Source organism: Zootoca vivipara, chromosome 9 (assembly GCF_963506605.1).
Source record: "Zootoca vivipara chromosome 9, rZooViv1.1, whole genome shotgun sequence".
In the NCBI taxonomy this organism is placed as follows: Eukaryota; Metazoa; Chordata; class Lepidosauria; order Squamata; family Lacertidae; genus Zootoca; species Zootoca vivipara.
Window position 1 is genome coordinate 51,860,719 of NC_083284.1, and position 20,906 is coordinate 51,881,624.

The 20,906-nt window shown below is 40.5% G+C and overlaps 1 protein-coding gene across 3 annotated transcripts in view; it reads left to right on the top strand.

Moving 5' to 3' along the window:
• SNX25 (sorting nexin 25) overlaps positions 1–19,883 on the top strand; it is a 58,644-nt gene extending 38,761 nt beyond the window's left edge. The window contains exons 7-19 of one of the 3 annotated variants that reach the window (XM_035111746.2): positions 50–240; positions 5,435–5,566; positions 6,975–7,250; positions 7,782–7,937; positions 9,706–9,837; positions 11,136–11,276; positions 12,773–12,886; positions 14,688–14,852; positions 15,685–15,802; positions 16,772–16,838; positions 17,959–18,140; positions 18,876–18,976; positions 19,292–19,883. In XM_035111746.2, the coding sequence (XP_034967637.2) occupies positions 50–240; positions 5,435–5,566; positions 6,975–7,250; positions 7,782–7,937; positions 9,706–9,837; positions 11,136–11,276; positions 12,773–12,886; positions 14,688–14,852; positions 15,685–15,802; positions 16,772–16,838; positions 17,959–18,140; positions 18,876–18,976; positions 19,292–19,372 (1,856 nt within the window). In that variant the 3' untranslated portion in view covers positions 19,373–19,883. The other 2 variants (XM_035111744.2, XM_035111747.2) reach the window with 2 other exon arrangements.
• The last annotated feature ends 1,023 nt before the right edge of the window (positions 19,884–20,906 follow it).

Consider the following 20,906-nt stretch of genomic DNA (forward strand, 5'->3'; position numbering starts at 1 on the left):
ACCTTTTTAAGTTCAAAAAGTTAAAATTTAAAAAAATTGTTTTTCATAGAGAGTAAAGGTAAAGAGACGGCTGCAATGAAAGCTGACCACCTGAGAGCCCGGAACATGAAGAGGTATATTAACCAGCTAACTGTAGCAAAAAAGCAGTGCGAAAAGCGGATACGGCTTCTGGGAGGTCCTGATTATGACCAGCAAGAAGATGGCATCTTTGACGATAGTGATGGCCCACAGAACCAGAAGGTACGCAGGCTGGCTCTCTGTGTGTTTGTTTGTTTGTTTGTGCTCTCTCTCTCTCTCTCTCTGGGTGGAGTTGATCCAGCTTCCTCTGTATCATGTTATAGGATCTGATTGGAAGTAAATGCAGGCAAACTGGAGGAGTCTCAGTACTGCAGCGGCTATCTGTTTGCACGAAGGAAAGGTTGTGGCTTTTGTAAACAATGCAGAGATTTCTCTCCCCCCCCCCAAAACATTCTATACTTATTATCTTGCACTTCCTTTGGAAAGTTCAAAATATCTTATGTGAGCCTGCTGTCAGGGACATTGGATTTTTGCTTGCTGTTGACCCTTGCTCCTTAAAGTGGGAGCACGGAGGTCTTCGTTGCAGTGCTACCTCTCGAAACCCAGTGTAACTGTGCAGGGATTTGTCCTCATCACATTAAATTTGTAGAGACTCTGACCTTGGCAGTACTTCTATTTCTGCTTCCCAAGGCTAAGCACAAGGTCAGGAGATTCCCCAGGCATTGTCAAAGTTTGGAAGAATAGAGAGAAACTTCCAGACACCACACTGAATATGGAAAGCCGTGTGGTGTCTCACTTATTCTAAAGCTCAGCGCGAGATCCAGAAGATGGCCTTTTTCTGTGTTACTCAAGTTGCAAACAAGGGTGCAAGTCCCTAAATGCTTATACTCAGCCAGAATTATACTTTTCATGTGGCTATTTCTGTATGGTATTCTCCCCCCCCCCCCGTGTTTTAGTAGAAACCTTTTGGAAATTGTCAATTTCTTTGGAAAGCCTTACAACAGGCCAGAACAGCCCTTTTTCTTATATAAATTGAACTATATTGAAATGTAGTACATATTTTTAGTGGCTTACTTAGTCCGTTTGTCAAATATTTTGTCATGACATATATGTGAATCATATATTTGGGCACCCGGTTGGCATCGGGAAGAAACTCCACATTTCATAATACAATAAAACAATTTATATGTTCCAGCTGTGCTTTGGCAGACTATTTGAGCAGCGAAGGTTGTCCTATGCTGACTTCACAGGTAACAATAAGGACACTACCCCAGTCCACACAAATTGTCGTGCTTCCGGGTAAATGTGGACACGATTGGACCATATGGCTGCAATTCTGTGTGCATGCATTTAGAATTAATTCTCCTTGGATTCAGTGGGACTAATTCTGAGTAAACGTAAACAGGACCAAGACTGAAAGGTTCCTTATCTCAACTCTCAACTCCTCCTGAGATGCAGCAGAGTTAAAGGGCACCTGTTGAATTTTCATCCCTGAGTTTGAAGCTGCTTGACTTTAAAAAGCTTAAAGGGACACACCGTAGCTGTGGACTAGCTCTAAAATTAGATCTTCTAGTTCATAGCCAATCACGTGACAGGATTCTTGCCTGTGTCCCAGCATAGCTGTCTGCTTTCAGTTTATTGCAGGGCACCAAGGGTACTGGGAATTTCCAAGACCTTGTGAGAACATTTCAGCCTTGTTCAAGGACTATACAAATTTCACATGCTTGGAAGAGAAGGCATTTTAAAAACTGTATCTATGTTGACTGCAATTCTAAGCATCTTACTTGGATGCAGCTTCTACTGACAACAGTGGGTCTTGTTTCTGAGTAAATGCAATTAGGATTGTGCAAAAATTTGGTAAAACTGGCACGGATGCTTGCAGCCAAAGCAATAAAAACCACAGCCTCTTCTACCATGATAATGATACATCTAATTCATATTTTAATTCCTTTCTTACCTCAAAGCAAATCAATCTGTGAAGAAATATTTGCAAACAAGTACCACTCCTGACAGTACTGAATTAATAAAGTACAACGAGAGCGCCAGTGATTGCATTGCGATAATATTTCAGACTTAGTTGTGTTTTTGCTTTTATTACCCTGTGGCATTTTTTTTATATGCCCTTGGATTTGGCTCCCCCTCCCTTGGGGATTTAGAAGCATATAAATAGGTTTAGAGGGAATGAGCTATTTAAACAAGCGGATGAAATAAATAGTGGCTGAATTTAGTTTTAAGATGGTTAGCAGTAAGAATCACTGGAGGGAGAGTGGCCTTCTACTTCCTTCCATTTAAAGGGAAAAAAAATTCTGTCAAATCTGTTTGCATGCTATGCATAACAAATTCCTCTTCAAAGAGTCCAGTTTGCAGAGACGTTGACATTTTAAAGAGTAGATTGAAGGTATAGAGAAAAGGGGAAGGGCAAGAAGAGTCAAGTAGATGTTCTGGAGTGGCCAGATTACAGGGGTCAAAAACTTTTTCAGCAGGGGGCCGGTCCACTGTCCCTCAGACCTTGTGGGGGGCCAGACTATATTTTGGGAAAAAATATGAACGAATTCCTATGCCGCACAAATAACCCAGAGATGCATTTTAAATAAAAGGACACATTCTACTCATGTAAAAACACCAGGCAGGCCCCACAAATAATCCAGAGATGCATTTTAAATAAAGGGACACATTCTACTCATGTAAAAACATGCTGATTCCTGGACCGTCCGCGAGCCGGATTTAGAAGGCGATTGGGCCAGATCCGGCCCCCGGGCCTTAGTTTGGGAACCCCTGGGCCAGAACAAGATTTTTAACCCCTCTTGTTCCATTTTAGATTTGGAGAGTCAGACATTGCCAAACATTTCCATGCCTTTTCAGTACCCTGCAAGTCTGAGAACAGGTTGTTGGGCTTCTCCAAGGCTAGGTTCAATGAGGTAGGGTACATTTTGTTATGAATTCCCCACCCACCAGGTACAACGTGTCCCCCTTGTGGTGGCTTGGGGCTGTGCAAAGGGAGTCTAAAATGTTTTTGGTGGGACCTCTGGTGCACACGAGTGGCACCCGTTTCCCACTGTGCACCTTTTGTGCATAGAGAAAAAGGCCAGGCCAGGAAGAATTGGGTACATGAGTGCCCAGAGCAAGATTTTAACAGTTTTGTGGGAGAGAGAAGACCCCAGGAAACATGCAGCAACTAAAATCCCGCTCCTGCTGTGTCCAAAATGCAATGGCTACGTTACTTTCTGGGGTTTCGTTTATATCTCTCATAACCTCTGTTTTAAAGTAGCGGCATTGGTTGCCAGGACTAATTCAACGTTAATGTTTGAAGCCCTAAATGACTCAGGTGCTAAATTTTGGAAAGACCATATGCTTCCCTACAGACCCTCTCAGGTGCTAAGATCAGCAGAGGGGGCTAACTTGGTAGTATCATTGCATTCAGAAGTTCATGGTGGTGGCCTGCATGAGGACATTCTCTGTGGCAGCCCCTAAGTTGTGGAACTCCTTCCCCACGGAGGGTTATCTGGCACCTTCACTATTGAATGGCACTTCTCATTGAATGCTCTTTTTACCCTGGCCTCTAAAACATAACCCTGAGATGTATACTTCAAGGATGCATCCTATTTTTGTGATAATAAGTTGTTTTAAACTGGTTTTAATGTCGTGTTTTTAAATTGTGGCAACCCTCCTTGGGATCTTAGGGTGCAGGGTAGGTAAATAAATTATTATTATTTATTATAGGACACCTATATTATTTATTATAGGACACCCCTGCAGGGCTCCCCTTCTACTAACAAGGTGGCACTCTTGCATGCAGTCTCTGCAGCTGCAGTTCCACATTCGTTGTTGCTGGCTAAAAATCAACCACCATCTCCCAGCCAAATCTTACCAGCTACCTGACAGCATCACTGTTAACAGGAAGGAGGAGTTCATTTTTTTAACCAACACTGAAGCTATAGCTGATTCGGGTAGTGAAATGAACAGGAACAACCATATTTTTCTGAGGTCTTTCAGGAAATAATTTGAGCCTCCAAAATAGATGTAGTTTTTCATGCTGAACATTTTGCTTGCCCTTCCAGCCACTAGATTTTGGTTACTGATAGCAAATCAGCAGGCATATAACTGTGCTGATAAGGAACACTTTAGAACATTTATTTCCCTCCACTCCAGTTAAGTTGCTTCTTGAGTTCTTGGTTAGAGGATGTTGGATCTCAACGTTCATTGTTTCTGTATTGTAACAATTGCAACACAGCAGCGGATTCCAGTGTCTCATTTGCTGCTCAGCATGAAGCTATATGAGCTAGTGCTTAAGCTGCTAATGCTCTAGTTTCAGACATGTTTGCTGGGAGCAAGTCCTGTCTATTTATTTGGGACTTATTCAAAGGTAAGCACGCCTAAGATTGTCCTGCTGGCGGTTTTGCACATAACTGCTACGGCTCCAGATGACAAAACTAAAGGTGAGGTGAGGAAAAGCTCTTCAACCAGGAAATTGTATAGATTAGAAGTGGAGTTGGGGGCTACCCTTGCATATGGAGCCATTAGTGACATGGAAGAGAATGGAAGAAACTTTGCACACACTTCGGGGCTCTACTATATGGAGGAGTTCTCCAAAATTCATAGAACTTCTGGATTGGGTGAATAAGTTGATATTTCTGAAGATACACAAAGGAAAATTAATATACTGTAGTGTGTTCCTTCATTCCTTGTGTGTGATCAGGCAGGGCATTGTCTTAGCAGTTGTGTCATGAACACTCATAAAAGTTGTCTTTAAGGCTGTGCAACATACCGTACCTTCGCACCATTTTAAAAAAAGTTATCAGCAGAATACTATATCTGCTTCTTTGGAATAAACAATTGCTTATTATGTTTTAACAATTTGGTTGCCTATCTAGAGAGCTGTGTGGTGAGCTGCTGAGTTATCCCCCCAATTTCTGGATACAATTCCTTATTGCTCGACACTTTTCTTTGGAACTGGGGGAAATTCAAAACTGGTGTTTGTCCCAGCCCTTTGAAAGAGTTTGAAATGGTTTAAAATGGAGGTGCTCAGAAATACGTTTTTTTTAAAAAAAGTTTTGTGCAGTTATGTATCAACTCCTTCCAGGGACCATATAGAGAAGGATGGGATATAAATGTAATTAATAAATAATAAATTAAAACTGCTTCCAACACAGTACAAGGAGCTGCTGCTGCTGAGCCTAGTATACACGAACACATTCTTGCATGTGCTAAGAGGGGCCCTTGTGGAGATTTTTATCAGAGTGCTGGAAAAATGGTAAGGTACAAAAAACAATGAATCCAGAATCATGGATTATCTCTGCTGATCATTCCAGCCTTAATCCACTTTGTTGATAATAAGTGCGCTTAATGAGGTTTGCAACCCATGAACTAGATTAGTTAATTGAAATAATGTCATTAATTGTCCCCCTCCCCCTTCCAGATTCTTCAATTTGAGGATATTTTGTGCAACCCATCCTACAGAGAGCACTTCCGAATATACATGGAAAGAGTGGATAAGAGATCATTGATCAGCTATTGGGAATCTGTGGAATACTTGAAGAATGCTAACAAGGTACAAAGTAGATAAACATATGCCATACCTTGTTATTGTAAATATATATCTTTTATTGTAAAGCAGTGTTGTATCAAAAGTTGGCATTGGCTTTAGTATTTAGATTGCATATAAACTGCTGCTATCAGCCCAGTCAGTTGTGCTGGTGTGGCAAAAATCAGGCCAAATTTAAAAATCAATTCCCTATTCCCTGAAATGAGTAAAGAAAATGGATTGTTCGGAAACATAAACAGTTAACACTTAATCTTTCAGATCACTGGTATTTTTTTAATAATGTTTTTAGTGTTCACATGCAGAAGAATTAATTTTAAGGCAGAGCCAAATCAACCATTTTATTAGCAGTGAAATAATTTACAGTAAAAATGTAATTACAAGACTCGGGTCTGCCTCAAAGTTTTGAACAAGCTGTCTAATGTACTAGCTGTTGAGGCATGTGCAGAGTGCCCATTCCACGCTCCAGCAGTTTGTGCAAATGGAAAACCTAGAATGGGCTTGTCAAAAGAAAAACACCAGGCAGTTTTTGTAGGGTCAGTTCCTTTACTGACAGGTAGTCCTAGGTATAATGCCGTTTCTCGGCTTAGAAGTTACAGTTGTAGCATAGAGTAATCCTGCCTTAGTTTGTCTGAACAGACCAGTTCTCAGCTAAAGTAATAAAAGGGCTTTCCAGCAACATGTCCTCCTTGCAGCATTCCAACACAGATTAGGTTCTAGCCAAGCGGTGGGAGCCCAGACCATAGCTGCCAAGTTATCCCTTTTTTAAAGGGATTTTCCCTTATGCTGAATAGGCTTCCTCGCGAGAAAAGGGAAAACTTGGCAGCTATGGCTACAGACGCAAGAGGATTTATACAGTACTGTACTTTATTTTGTGCTTAGTCATTCTCTTACTCTCTCACAACTTTGCTGACTCACACTTTACTAGCTGCAGGTGCAGGACAAGCACGATTGACTTAACCTTTTATTGTCCTTTTTCGCTGCATGCGTAAACTCTTATCCAGTAACACAACTGTGTTCTTTCTTGAAGGTTTGAACAAGCGGTTTAGTGTACTAGCTGTAATCTCTCAGTGATTGAAGGGTTTCTGGAGCTTGAAGGCCTTTTGCTGCTGCTTGCCCTCCCAGTGTTCAAGGAATACAAACAAATGGGGTAGGGTGGGGTGGGGGAGTCTGCTGCTGTGATCTCCCTACCATGTGTTGCTGAGGATTAGCAATATGAGAAGGAATAAAGGAAAACCTGCATGGGGTGTGATCCTTCTTGCTTTCTGTTTGAGTATGCTGTACTCTGGATTATGATTGAGACAAACCAAGGGTCATTCTTCAGAGAACTGAATAGGATAAACAAATATATATTTAAATGCATGGTTCTTGATTATGATGGATGCATCTCTTCACATTGGTTTTTCTTCCTCCTTAGGCTGAAATACCTCAACTTGTGAGTCAAATCTATCAGGATTTCTTTGTAGAAGGCAGAGAGATTACTGTGGAAAAGTCACTGTATAAAGAGATACAGCAGAGCCTTGTAGGCAACAAAGGCATTGAGGTGTTTTACAAAATCCAGGCTGATGTTTATGAAACACTGAAGGACAGGTATTACCCATCGTTCCTTGTCAGCGATTTGTATGAGAGGTTGATCAAGAAGGAAGAAGAGAGGAGTACCATTCAGATGACATCTGACGACAAAGATGAAGTGGTGAGTGATGCCTACAGATGCACTGTTAGTTGCCATGGAAGATAAACTGGGTAAAAAACTAGAATATTTGATAGCATCATAATATTGGGGGACATGGATTATAAGCGCTGGTGGATCAGACCAAAGGTCCATCTTAGTCTATCATTGTTTCCAATAGTGGCCAGGCAGCAGTAGCTCTTCCTACTGTTGCCCCAACAACTGGGTGTGTGAAGTCTCTGAACCTGGAGCTTCCATTTAATTATTGTAGCTAAGAGTAATTGCTAGACACGTCTTCCACCAAGCCCCTTTTATGGCAGCATTCATGGTCCTTCTCCCACGTCATTTTAACTTTCATAACAACCATGATGTAATTTAGGCTGTGAGATAAAGGCTGGCTCAAGGTTAACCTGTGAGCTTCGTGATTTCATTCTAGTTGGCACAGTTATTTACTTCTGCTTATTAGACCATGTGTGTTAAATCAGGTAGTCAAGTTAATGGATTATATTTTAACATATAGTGATCACTGTTGGCCACCCATACTTTCTCATCTAGAACCAAGTTTGTGAAGGCGTTATTGATGAAGGAAGCTCTGGAATTAATGAGCAGGCCAGTTATGCTGCAAATAAGCTACGCCAGTTAAATGACAGACTTGAATATAAGAGACAAGCTCTAAATTCTCTCTGCAGTTCACCAAAACCTGACAAAAAGGTATGTGGCTTTGTTATTTATATGCATTATAGTAGTAGACTGTGTTTCAGAGTACTGTAGTCATGTAGATAGACTCCAGAGAGCTTTCACTTCAAAAATAAATTGGAAGGTGCTGTTTTCCAGGCTTCTCATTAGCCACTGATTGTTCTTCAAAGGCATTGATATACAATTTTTAATATTGTTTCCTTCTCAGTACCCTGAAAATCTGACCTTAGCAATTTATGAGGGTCTATGGACCTTTTTGATGGCATATTATCAAACCTGCATTCCTGCCTGCATCTCTGGTTCTGCACCAGTGCTTGCTCTTTGGTTTGGTAAATGAGACACAAAATGATATCAAGTCCTAGATGTTAGCATGGAAGGTCCTACCATGTGGGTTGATTGCAATTTCACAGGGGAATATTATTCGGTGCTTTGGAGCTGTGTTGAGAAAAGTTGCCACATGGAGTTAATCTGTCATGTTTACTGGTGTAACAGTAAGAACTGCTTTTTGTGCAGATACGAGCAATCAAGGGGAAATCAAACCCCTTTAATTTTTACAATACTTGGCAACCGTTCATTGACAACAACAAGAGGACCATGTTCACAACCTGCCTTTGACACATGGCAATCTGTGGAGAGTTCTACTAAACTAGCAACTGGTATAAGACGTTGTCAAATGACCCTGAAAGTTTTTGGTTTTTTTAAAAAAAATTTTTGTTGTTTTATTGTTGTTACCATAAACAATGGAAAATCAATAAAAACATTTTTTTAGTAAGAACTTCCTTTTATGGGAGTTGCTTATGTTGGTAGTTGGTTACTTATGTATTTTTTGATCAAGTATAAGCCTCTTCTATTCCATTTCACTTTTCCTGCTCACATGATTCAATAAAATCAACCACAGTACCAGCCCAGCACTTTTAGATCCTTCAGTGCATCCTTGGCCTTCATACATTAACGCCAAAAGCATCAAAAGCAATGTTGCTGCGATATAACAACTAAGACATGGCTAAGCCAGATTCCTGGGTCCATGCATCTTTTGTGATACATTCATCTGAAGTCATGCAATTGCCACTTGGCCTTTGTTACAGTTTTACAGATAAACACAATATTCTGTGTGTACCCATAAAATAGTGTGTAGCATAACCATACTTTTTAAGGTCCAAAGATTCCAAAACCTCTTTTCAATCTAGTTCTGCATCACGATGTTGGACCTCTCTGCATAGATTATCTATTAGTTTGCTGAATGTACATTTTCCCCAGCTGTCTGACAGCCTACTGTTCTCCCCCCCCCCCCAAAAAAAACATCTAAGTGAATTAGTGCTGGACAATATCTTAAGTATTTTTATTTTTTTAAGTTCACAGTATCTTTTAAAGACTTCTGTAGTGATTTCCCCCTTCCCCCTATCTTTCATGAACTCGGCACTAAATCTTCATTTATCATTATGTTTCAGGGCTTAATTTACTTTTCATTTCTGAACTATATGTGACCTTAAGCAAATTATGCATGACCTTTTAAGCAGTACTGCTATATCAAGTCAGAGTCATTTAGATGGGGAATCGTTTTGGGAGCTTTTACTAAATTCCTTGCCTCTTTCCCTTTCACTCCCTGACAATTTTTTATTTCTCTTCCTTATTGCTACACATTTTAATCTGTTTCCTCCAGTACATGCACCAGAGTGATCTGTTGCAATAGTTGCATAGATTTTCTTTTTTAAAAAAAGAAGAAGAAGAAAGAAAGAAATATGATAACCGGTAATAACAAGTGGCTTTCCGCCCTCCTTGGCAGATTGTTTCTAAACTGAAGGATGAAATCACTCTGATGGAGCGAGAACATGGTGACCTTCAATTGCACATTGAAAGAACAGATTGGTGGTGTGAGAATTTTGGCATGTGGAAAGCCTTCATAAATTCCAGCGAAGTATGGATTTTTCCTTTTATTTAATTTTATATATATATGTGGAACCTTTCTGTCAAAAGTTTACATGAGCACTTTCCCCCCTCTGTTGTCCAAAAAACAATTACTGACACATTTCCCTTTACTCCCCACTAAGAATATTTTGGAAGTAGAGGTCAAATAGAATAGACATGTAGAAATGTGGCTTTCTTAATGCATATAGATCATATGGAAAGATCCACTTTTGCAGGCTTTTAATGGCTGGCCCCACGGGGACCCAGGTGGCTCTGTGGGTTAAACCACTGAGCCTAGGGCTTGCTGATCAGAAGGTTGGCGGTTCGAATCCCTGCGATGGGGTGAGCTCCCGTTGCTTGGTCCCAGCTCCTGCCAACCTAGCAGTTCGAAAGCACGTCAAAATGCAAGTAGATAAATAGGAACCGCTACAGCGGGAAGGTAAACGGTGTTTCCATGTGCTGCTCTGGTTTGCCAGAAGCGGCTTTGTCATGCTGGCCACATGACCTGGAAGCTATACGCTGGCTACCTCGGCCAATAATGCGAGATGAGCACGCAACCCCAGAGTCGGTCACGACTGGACCTAATGGTCAGGGGTCCCTTTACCTTTACCTTTCACTTTGGTAGATGATGCAGGTTAAAAGGAGGCAATATTCATCTTGAGGTGTTGATGACATGGTTGGAAGCTGGTGAAAGTTCACAAGGCTGCTTTTCTAGTGCTTCTTGTGATCACAGTAAAGACAGCTGACTGCAGGACAAGTATGGATGACAAGCAATGTCCTACAAGGATCCACCTTGACTGCATTCCTGTTCAATGTGTATATCAGAGATGGGAAACATGTGACCTTGCAGATCATTAACTTGCAACTCCCACCACCCTCATCAACTATGGACATTGAATGACTAGGTATGGGTGAAATTGGAAGTCCAGCAGCAGGTCACCCGTTCCACATCCCTGGTGTGTATGAATCCACTTTGTGCAATTGAGTGACCTGCAAAATGCTCGCTTTGCTTCTCGAATTGAACAAAGCCAGTATTTTGCGATTGGGAGCATCTTGTACCATGTTCTGTATAATATGTCTCATCCACCCTAATCTGGAATCTGTGATCAAATATGAGACTTTATATCTTAAGGCTTTCTCTCAGGCCCTGAAACAAAGTTTGTTACAGAACCATTCACATGTAACAGTGAGAATGTGCTCTTAGAATAATTGTGTAAAACTGTGTAGGTGTGCATGCATATCCTTTTCCAGTATGAATAATAATAATAATAATAATAATGGTATTAATAATTCCTTTCTCTGTTTTAGGTCATAGAAGAAAATGGTGAACAAGTGCCCTGTTACTCTGTCATGGTGAGTTTACAAGGGATTGGCAGCGTTGAAGCTAAGGAATGGACGGTACTCCGAAAGCTCAGCGAGTTTCAAAGCCTACATAGGAAACTCAGTGAGGTATGTAGAATATATGGAAGTTGCTCTTGCTTAGTTTTAATATTCTGTATGGCCAACTTCTGTATCCTCTGTCCTCCATATTGTAGGGAAGGAGCCAGATATGTCTGTTGACAAAAAAAAAACAACCCCCTACCAGGCAGTCAGACTGCATAATAGTGGGGTAGGAGAGCTTGGGGGGGGGGTCGCAGTTGGCAACCAATGCACCCCTTGGGTTTCAGGTGTGGATAAGTCTAAAAAGACTGGGACACAAATTTTGATTCCTAGCCGCTATGGTGGCTCATTTACCAGAAGTAATGTATTTCAGAAGTAATAACTCTGAAAGTGTATACTCGATTCTGACCACACTAAGCCTCCTAGAGCAAAATATATATCAGGAGGCTTAGTTTGGTCAGAATCAAGTTGGGGGTTGTCTTCATTAGCTCCTGCAGTTCATAACCTACCACTTCTCCACCGATCATAAGCCTTTTTTGTTCCCTTTCCTTCCCCCTTTTCTGCTGTTCTGGGACAAATAGTTGGGCTGTTCTATTTTTGCGCTCTTTGTGTTTTGTCTCCCTTCTGTTCACCACATTTACTGATTCTTATCAACAACATTTTTTCTGTTCAGGGAACCTGGCAATTTTCTCTTTGTTGTGTTTTTGCTGCTGGTACTTTCAAGGGGAGTATTCCAACCACAGGATGCCTTCCATGTGTTTATTATTTATTCACTAAATTCATATCCCACCCTTCCTCCCAAAGGAGCCCACAGCAGCACCAAACACCATTATGTTAATGTGCCCCCTCCACTGTTCTTTTAAATCTGGTTTTGTTAGAGCATATTCCACACTCTATATTCTCAACATCCTAGAAGAGTGTAAGCTTATATGCCGTATCTAAAACTTTTCATCCTGTGTTTATGTTAGTCTTCAAGAGTTTGGAGAGTTGGCTTAAGCACCTCAAGAGTCAAAGAGGCATACCATGCAAGGCATACTATGTGTGCTTGTGAGTTGAGTGACAGCACCCAGTGGTAGGAAGGCATCATGACATGTTAAGCTGACACTGAAAGGCAAATGTGAACATAGGCTTTGTTCCATCCTTTCATATACACTTAAAGTAAATTATTTTCACAATAGCTCATTCTTTTTCCTTCCAACTATTTGTTGGTTCATTCTTATTTTGCCATTTGTATTCTGGCTGTATGAAGCCTTTACAGCTTTCTTCTACTTGCTTAATTGCACTGATCTGACCCTTTTATAACCTATTATACTCTGCACGTTTTGCAAGAAATGAACCTTAAGCTGGCATTGGCTTATTTCTGCAGCCTAGTACTGCACTTACAGCTACTCTTTTTGATTAATTGATGGAAGAGTTCCTGCAGGCGATCAAGGGTACAGGCAGAGGAGCTGAAAACTAGTTCTTCCCTTTATGACTAAATAGAACAGGACAAAAATAAAGACAGTGTGTGAATTAAAATGGAGAAATAATTGTGATTTGCTTTCTTTCCCGGTCCTCCCACCTAGTGCTTCCCATCGTTAAAAAAAGCTCAGTTGCCTTCACTCAGCAAACTGCCCTTTAAATCAGTAGACCAGAAATTTATGGAGAAGTCAAAGAACCAGTTAAATAACTTCTTACAGGTAAGATATCAAAGAAGCAGCAATCACAGTATATATATACCTGTTTTATTTTACTAACTCAGAATAGTGCGTTGTCCTTTTTTGCATGGGCTTTGGAGTAAGGAATTCAATTTCTTGATTGCATATTCTCACATTTCCCCCCAATGTTTATTGGCCTTTTCACATACTGCAATCCAAATCCAGAGCGAGCTGAATTTGAAGTCTATTCATTTCAATTGGGCATTACTTACAACTAATTTAGGTCATGTTGATGTTGATGTGACTTTAGTATGACCAACTAGCTCTGGATTTAGGCCTATGTTATTTAAATGTATAACTCAAGGTATTTTAAGTACAAACCTGAGCATATAGTAAGGTATGATGCATATGTTTGGATCTGTTTAAATGTGCAACTTGGGTTTACATATGTTTAGCATATCAAAGAAGTACACTTGTCAGGTACACAGAACTGGCTGGTGGTGTCAAACATGGCTTTTCTAGCATACAGCCCAATGTAGTGAACAACTCTTGACATTTATTCTGGTTGGCTGTGCCTGTAGCCAATAACAGTTCCTACTTTTCTGTTACATTCTCTGGAACAAATTAGGTACTCTTCTCAGTTGGGCTCCACATCACCCACTTCACCTTTTGATGGATTCTGTGGTGTTTCAGAATCCTGCCACATTCTTGTGTCTTACTCATACCATCAGCCATGACCAGACTTCATGAATCAACCCTTTTATGCAACCCCAAATAGTGATGCAGCTGAAAATTTTCTATAGGTTGCTCTGCTGAGCAGTTCGTTGAAGTTCCAAAACTGCTGTTAAAAGCAGTCAAGGGGCTCCACGCTTAGAGGAAATCCTTTTAGAGTTCTCTTGGCCCTATAGCCCCTCCCCCAATGCTTGTTGTTGTTGTTGTTTAGTTGTTTAGTCGTGTCCGACTCTTCGTGACCCCATGGACCATAGCACGCCAGGCACTCCTGTCTTGCACTGCCTCCCGCAGTTTGGTCAAACTCATGTTCGTAGCTTCGAGAACACTGTCCAACCATCTCGTCCTCCGTCGTCCCCTTCTCCTAGTGCCCTCAATCTTTCCCAACATCAGGGTCTTTTCCAGGGAGTCTTCTCTTCTCATGAGGTGGCCAAAGTATTGGAGCCTCAGCTTCACGATCTGTCCTTCCAGTGAGCACTCAGGGCTGATTTCCTTAAGAATGGATAGGTTTGATCTTCTTGCGGTCCATGGGACTCTCAAGAGTCTCCTCCAGCACCATAATTCAAAAGCATCAATTCCAGTGCTTAAGTAACTCTTATTCAGGATCAAATAATACTATGTAAAACATCTCATATTAATTTTTTTAAGTATTGTTGAGGGAGGGATGGGATTTGCTTTATTTGGTGGCCCCCAATTGAGAGAGAGGGGTGTGCAGCCTGCACAACTACCCTTCTACCCATGCCATTGACATGCAGCCACTGGGAGAAGTCCAGTTAGCTACTGACCGCACTGGTGGCAAGGCCTACAAATTGTCCCTTAGCAACTCTCTGAGGCTGTTGTTAGGTAGGTCCACTTCGCACTTGGACGGCACTAGTGTTAAAAGCATAAACAGGATGCTTCCTTGGTGCTGCTTTCAATTAACATACTTGCCAGGAATGTGCCTAAGAGCTACTGAAGTGTATTGATTCCAGAAGCCACTGCTGATTTTGTAAACCCTTAAGACTGGCTGACATCGGCAGTGCTGATTAGCACTCCTTGCCCTCATGCAGTCTTCATCTGCTCTGCTTAAAAAAAAGAGAAAATTACAATTGTGGTGGCTTTTCTTTTTCCACAGAAATTGCTTTCTGATGAAAGGCTCTGTCAGAGTGAAGCACTTTATGCCTTTTTAAGCCCTTCTCCAGAACACCTCAAGGTTATCGATGTACAGGGAAAGAAAACTTCTTTTTCACTCGCTTCTTTTTTGGAGAGGCTTCCCGGTGATTTCTTTTCTCATCAAGAGGTGAGTGGGTAAAGAGCAATATTTATGGTAGATGACCACCCAGGATAAATAGGAAGCATCTCAGATGGAACTATCTGCAGAATTAATTTAAATGCATGAAATAATGGAAAGGATATTAAAGCGCTCTGCCAATTGTAATGCAGGTTGCCAATGAATGTTTGTGCCAGCTCCACATTGCACTGGCGCCAACTGTTCAAGCTCCATTGAAAGCTATTGTCAAATCCATTGCGGCTTGTGCCCAGGTACACAAATCTTGGTGATTGAAGCATGTACAACGGCATCCATGAGACCCAAGTCTAAGTCATGCCCTTCCCCAGTTTAAGAATCCTGGGCAGCAAAGCCTAGGCAGTATTCTAGAAAGCTTCTGTCAATATAGAAGCACCATTGGTCTTAACAAATCAAGGTGGCACCTTCTGCTCAACCTTTACTACCATGGCTTTCCTCACTAATTCATTGGCAAGAAAGAGTAAGAGATAATGGACTATGGGAGTAAAGATTTGGCATTGGGATAAAACAAGTGGGCAGCCTTTGAATGGCTACAAGGTGTAGAGGTGTAAATCTGATTCTGAAAGCTGGTTTATATATGCAGGGGCATTACATAGTACAGTATCTTCTTACTTGAACGTATAATTTGAAATAATTTGTGATGGCTGTCTCAGGCATATAAATTATTGCTGGAGGTACAGACTTGGACTTGATGAGCACAGTGTGGGGACCTCCATCATTAGGCAGAGGGAGCAGCCTCAGATTGCTCTCTTAGATGGAGAGCAAAAATGGCTGCCATAACTTTTGGAACCACCTTTGCCACCCTGTGCTTGTTTGGTTTGTCCAGGAGGAGGCTGAAGATGACGACGACCTGTCTGACTATGGAGAAGATGTGGATGGGAAACGGGATGCCCTGGCTGAGCCTTGCTTCATGCTGATAGGAGAGATTTTTGAGCTGCGAGGAAGTAAGCAGTGGTCTTGTTCATTGTTGGGTTGGACTAGATGACCGTGGTGATGTTCCTTCCAACTCTACAATTCTATGATTCTGTGAGTGCAGTCATCAGGATGATAGAAATGCACCACATTTTCATGCTCAGTTTTAATATGGGAAGGTGGTTTTCTGTTGGAAACATGACTTGAGCCATAAATCAAGCACTTGCATATGCAAAATGTTCTACATGCACCTCATTGCATAGACGTGTGCTTTTTGCATGTAGCATTAGCATCGTTGTGATCTGGGTAGGTGTACTTGCAACATTTACACAGGTAAAATTGTTCTACCCGTGGCCCACATAAATCAGGTTTCCTGCACCTCATTTGCATATGTCTTCGTCATGGTTAAGTGTTAATGCGCAGCCCCTGTGTTGCAGAAATAACTCTCTAAAGAAACATTCTGAATTTGAGCATGTTGAGCAGTGTAACTCTTTAGCTAATTTTAACATGGAAAAAAGTGTATTAGTGTTGCATGCTATATGTTAAAATCCTCAATGTAAAATAGGCAGTGCTTTTCCCCCCAGGGGGTACTCAAGGGTACACTGTACCAGCACCTATTTTTGTTGTTAAAAAGTGTGACACTTACTGTAACAAGTTCGTGGTGAGTATCGGCACCTTTTTTTTCCCTATAAAAAAAAAGCACCGAAAACAGGTAGCAATAAATAAATGAGTTTTGTATCCTGATGCATTCAAACCATCTGTGTGCAAATGGAAGCACTAGGAAAGAATTGTTCACTAGAAAGGCTGGCCATTTTAAAAAATTGTCTGGACTCCCTATGAAAGCTGCTGAGTAGGGAAAATCACTTGCAGTAATTAAAAGGGGGGCATATTTTTACGTAGTAAACAGCATAACGTGAACATATACTTAAGAGTATTTGAGTAGACCCTAACTGCATGCTTGGAGTTGACTTCTGTGTGCTGCTTGCTTTTGTTTGTTTTAGTGTTTAAGTGGGTGAGGAAGACTCTAATTGCACTAGTTCAAATCACTTTTGGAAGAACCATCAACAAGTGAGTGCATTACGATTTTTCTGCTTCTAGAATTGTACTTTGAATAAGCTGCTTGATGCAGGAACAGCTGACAACAGTACTGACATGGCTAGCATGTTTGTTCAGAAACTAGCTTCTGCATGTTTCTGTGTGTAGAAAAGGAAAGTTAAAATTTCACAAGCTTCGTTTCAGAATTCCAGACAAATCTCTCTCAGCTTTCCCCATGCGCCTTGTATGTCACAAATCCTTATGTACTCAATGCTGAACCAGAAAGCAGGGTGGCTGGAAGAGCCAGGCTTTCCCAAAATTTGTTGCCAAGGAAATTTGAATTTGTGATTTGCATCAATTTGTATATATTTGCTTATTTTGCATAATTCTAATTCTGTTAGGCATGGATTGGGGGAGATGAGAGTTCTACAGCACATTGTCAAGCTTCTGAGACTTCATCAGGCATGCCCTACAAACTCCCAAACCTGTCCTTGCAGCTTTGGGGATTATAACCCCCCCCCCCCCGCTCCCCTTTATATGAAAGCATAAGAGTTTCAGGATGCTGAATTCTTCACCCAGTATCAGATGTAGACACTCAGTGGTTGCATTGAAATATAATGTGACTAGAAGCGACCAGAGGGGGCATGAGAATGGAGGATTTCTAGCTATTTGCATGTTGCCATAGAACAGTGCTTCTTAAACATTTTGAAGTGGGATTCACCGCTACCTTTTTTTAAAATAAAAATAAATAAACCTCTGCTTCCCCCTCCACAACAATACAGTAGTATCACATTTAAAGTTAAAACTTAACAAGTTTGTATTTTATAGTTAATAAAATTATACATAAATGCAGTTATAATAATATTATTACTGCCAGTTATTCCTTTATTCAAACCTAGTTTTCACTGCTTGCTGCTGTCCTGTTCCTAGCTCTCTCTCCCTTTTTATTTTCTAAATTTTAGGTATTGCAGTTGTAAGAGTAACATTTTGATTAGTCCAAGTTGCTGTATTGTCTAAGCAACATACTCTATCTTGGTGGATATTTGCCTCATGGGAACCCTATTTTTGTTGCTTGATGTGCAAGTTGTCTCTAGGAAGTTTTGAAGTGGGTTATAGTATTGTGACTATTTCTTCTTGACGCCTCTCCCTCAAGGCAAATTCGAGACACTGTAAATTGGATCTTCAGCGAACCAATGCTTGTTTACTACATCAATGTGTTCCGAGATGCTTTTTGGCCAAATGGAAAACTGGCATCCAGCTCAAAGCCCAGAAGTGAAGAGCAAAGCCGGGAGACGAAACAGAAAGCACAGCAAAAATTACTTGAAAACATTCCAGGTGAGCATATCAAGTCACGTGTCATATGTTAATGTTCAGAATGTAATGAATCAAAGGAGATTATGGTAATAAACAATATTTACCATTTGTTTAGCCCTTAGAATGTTCAAAACACTCCACAGGCAGGGTTAAGCACTGCCCCCTTTAATAAGCAAATCTATGAGATTCTAGGAGATTAAATTTTAAGAAAACCAAGTACACACACAGAGAGAGTTGCATTTTTAACCTTTATACGGATCCCTGACATCTGTCAGATGTTACTCTGTGGGTGGAAGAACTGTTTCTTTTTTTAAAGAAGTCAGGGTGGCATTTAGGTGATATGAAAAAAGCAGAGAAGCAGGGAACTAAATTTACTGCGCCCAAATACTGAAAATAAAAAGGCACTTTACAAAAAATAAAAATACAAAAAAGGCACTTTACATGTGTATTAATCCATATTATATTCTTCTTGATGTTAAAATCTCTGATTATTATTTTTTAAAGATAGATAACAGGAATCTATTTTAACATTTTGGATATAATAATAATAATAAATAATAATAATAATAATAATAATAGTAATAGTAATAATAATTTATTATTTGTACCCCGCCCATCCGGCTGGCTTTCCCCAGGCTTTTGAATCAGTATCTCAATACACAGCTTACATTGCTCATTGTATATATATATACACATTTGAATTTCTTAAAACACATTAGCAGATAAGTCACCAATATTAAACATCTTTTCTTTCAGATACACTACAGAGTCTTGTTGGTCAGCAAAATGCTCGCCATGGTGTAATCAAAGTCTTCAATGCACTTCAAGAAACCAAGGCCAATAAGCATCTTCTTTATGTGAGTTACCAGCACATTATTGCATGGGTTTGTTACTTAACATTATTCTTCCTTCAGACCTCAGAAAAGGCTTTTACTGGACGGCCACTCTGAGGAAAGCGTAAAGGGCCCCACAGGAATCTGTGGACTTTACAGCAACTACTTCCACATATGCCTCTTGTCCCTGAATTGACCACTCCGTGGGATCCATGGGGTAGCCCTTGGGGGCGGGGTGTGTGGGTTTGATTTTTGCACCTATTAATGACTTGCTATCCTAGTTTGTAATTACCGGTTCAGAAAGGGGGGGAAACGCTTTTAATCTCTCTTCTTTTCCAGGTGTTATTGGAATTGCTGCTAATTGAACTGTGTCCTGAGTTGCGAACTCATTTAGAGCAGCTTAAAGCAGCTCAGGTTTGAATCTGCACAAGTGAATTACTAGAGACATGTCTGTTCTTAATAGCAGACATGTAACTTATTTCCCTCTTTTCCACAGAGGGCTGGCTGAGGACTACTGCAAATTTGTATTTTTCTTTTCTTTTTAAGTTCTACATGGAGCAAAGAAGACTTGAAAGAACTGATGATATGGTAGAATGCCAGCACTGCATAGTTTCTGGCTTTTATTTAACTTGTTACATGAATAATTCTGTTTAAGATGCAGATTGAAATGTAAATGTTAATATAAGGTATAAGAACTATAGAATATTTTAAAACATTTATGAAAGGCATTTTGCTTTAGTGGTATACCAATGAATGTTGTACAGTTAATTTCCTTGCTGAGGATAATGAACATTCCTCTATTTTCTTGTTGTATTGAAGAGCCTTGTTGTGCAATATATGTAAAGATATTGTGTAAATTTTATTGTTTTTATTTTTACCAAAGATTTCCCATAGTTTGGAGCCTTTGTAAGCAATAAATAACAAAAATGAACTGTAGTGTTTCATAATTAAGCCAACCTTTTGGTGGGTCAGAGTGCTGCTTTCAGAGAGAATTGCACTGATTCTGCAAGGTGCAGAACATAGATTTAATGTTGTCCTAAATCACATGAATGAATGACTTGGCATTCATTGCATAAACAATTATACTAATAACCTGTTCACTTAAACCTTTCATCCCCTCTTGATATCATCTATATGGCTATTTTTCTAAATGTGGCTCTTTTTAAATCACTGGTAAAAGAACATCTGGATTTAATGCGAAGGTTGCCAATTCACTGCTGGAGACTTCTGCTTTTTGAATTTTCTGAAACTTAATTTAGTCGAGCTAGGAAATGTGATGGTACAGTGGTACCTCGGGTTACATACCCCGAAAAGTACACAACCCAAGCGTCCATTTTGCGCATGCCGCTTCTGTGCATGCACAGACCGCGCCTGCAGCGAAAAGCGGCGAAAATACTTCCAGGTTTGCGGAGTACGCAACCCGAAGCATACGCAACCTGAGGTATGACTGTATTTCCAAAGCCTGAATGGGCCAAAAAGGCTTTTGGGTCTCCCACACCTTAACAGATGGAGAAAACATCCCCTTTCAATTCCTTGTTCCTAAAGAAAAATGCCACAGTACAGCCACTTTGTTTTTCCATGAGTGGGTGCCTCAATCCTTTGCCAGCGCAAAACATAGCCACTACTGCCTTGAAAAAATGCCCAATAGCTTTTTGAGTAGCAAGGGACTTTTATGGTACAATTACAAATGCACACAACGTGTCACAGTGTGTCAGTGATCAACTCCACATACCTGAGCTCAGGATTTACTTTGATTCTGCAGTACACCAACCTACACAGGGCAGAGGGTTTAGTGCTCACCAGTTTCATGCAGCTGCCCAAGAGGCATGTCTTGACAAACAGACAGTGACTAAATTGTAAAGCTTCAGCATCTACAGGGTGTGCTACTGTTCAGCAATACTAGAAAGGTCTGATATGGGACTTTTCAACAAAGTTTTATATGTAAAGGATGGTT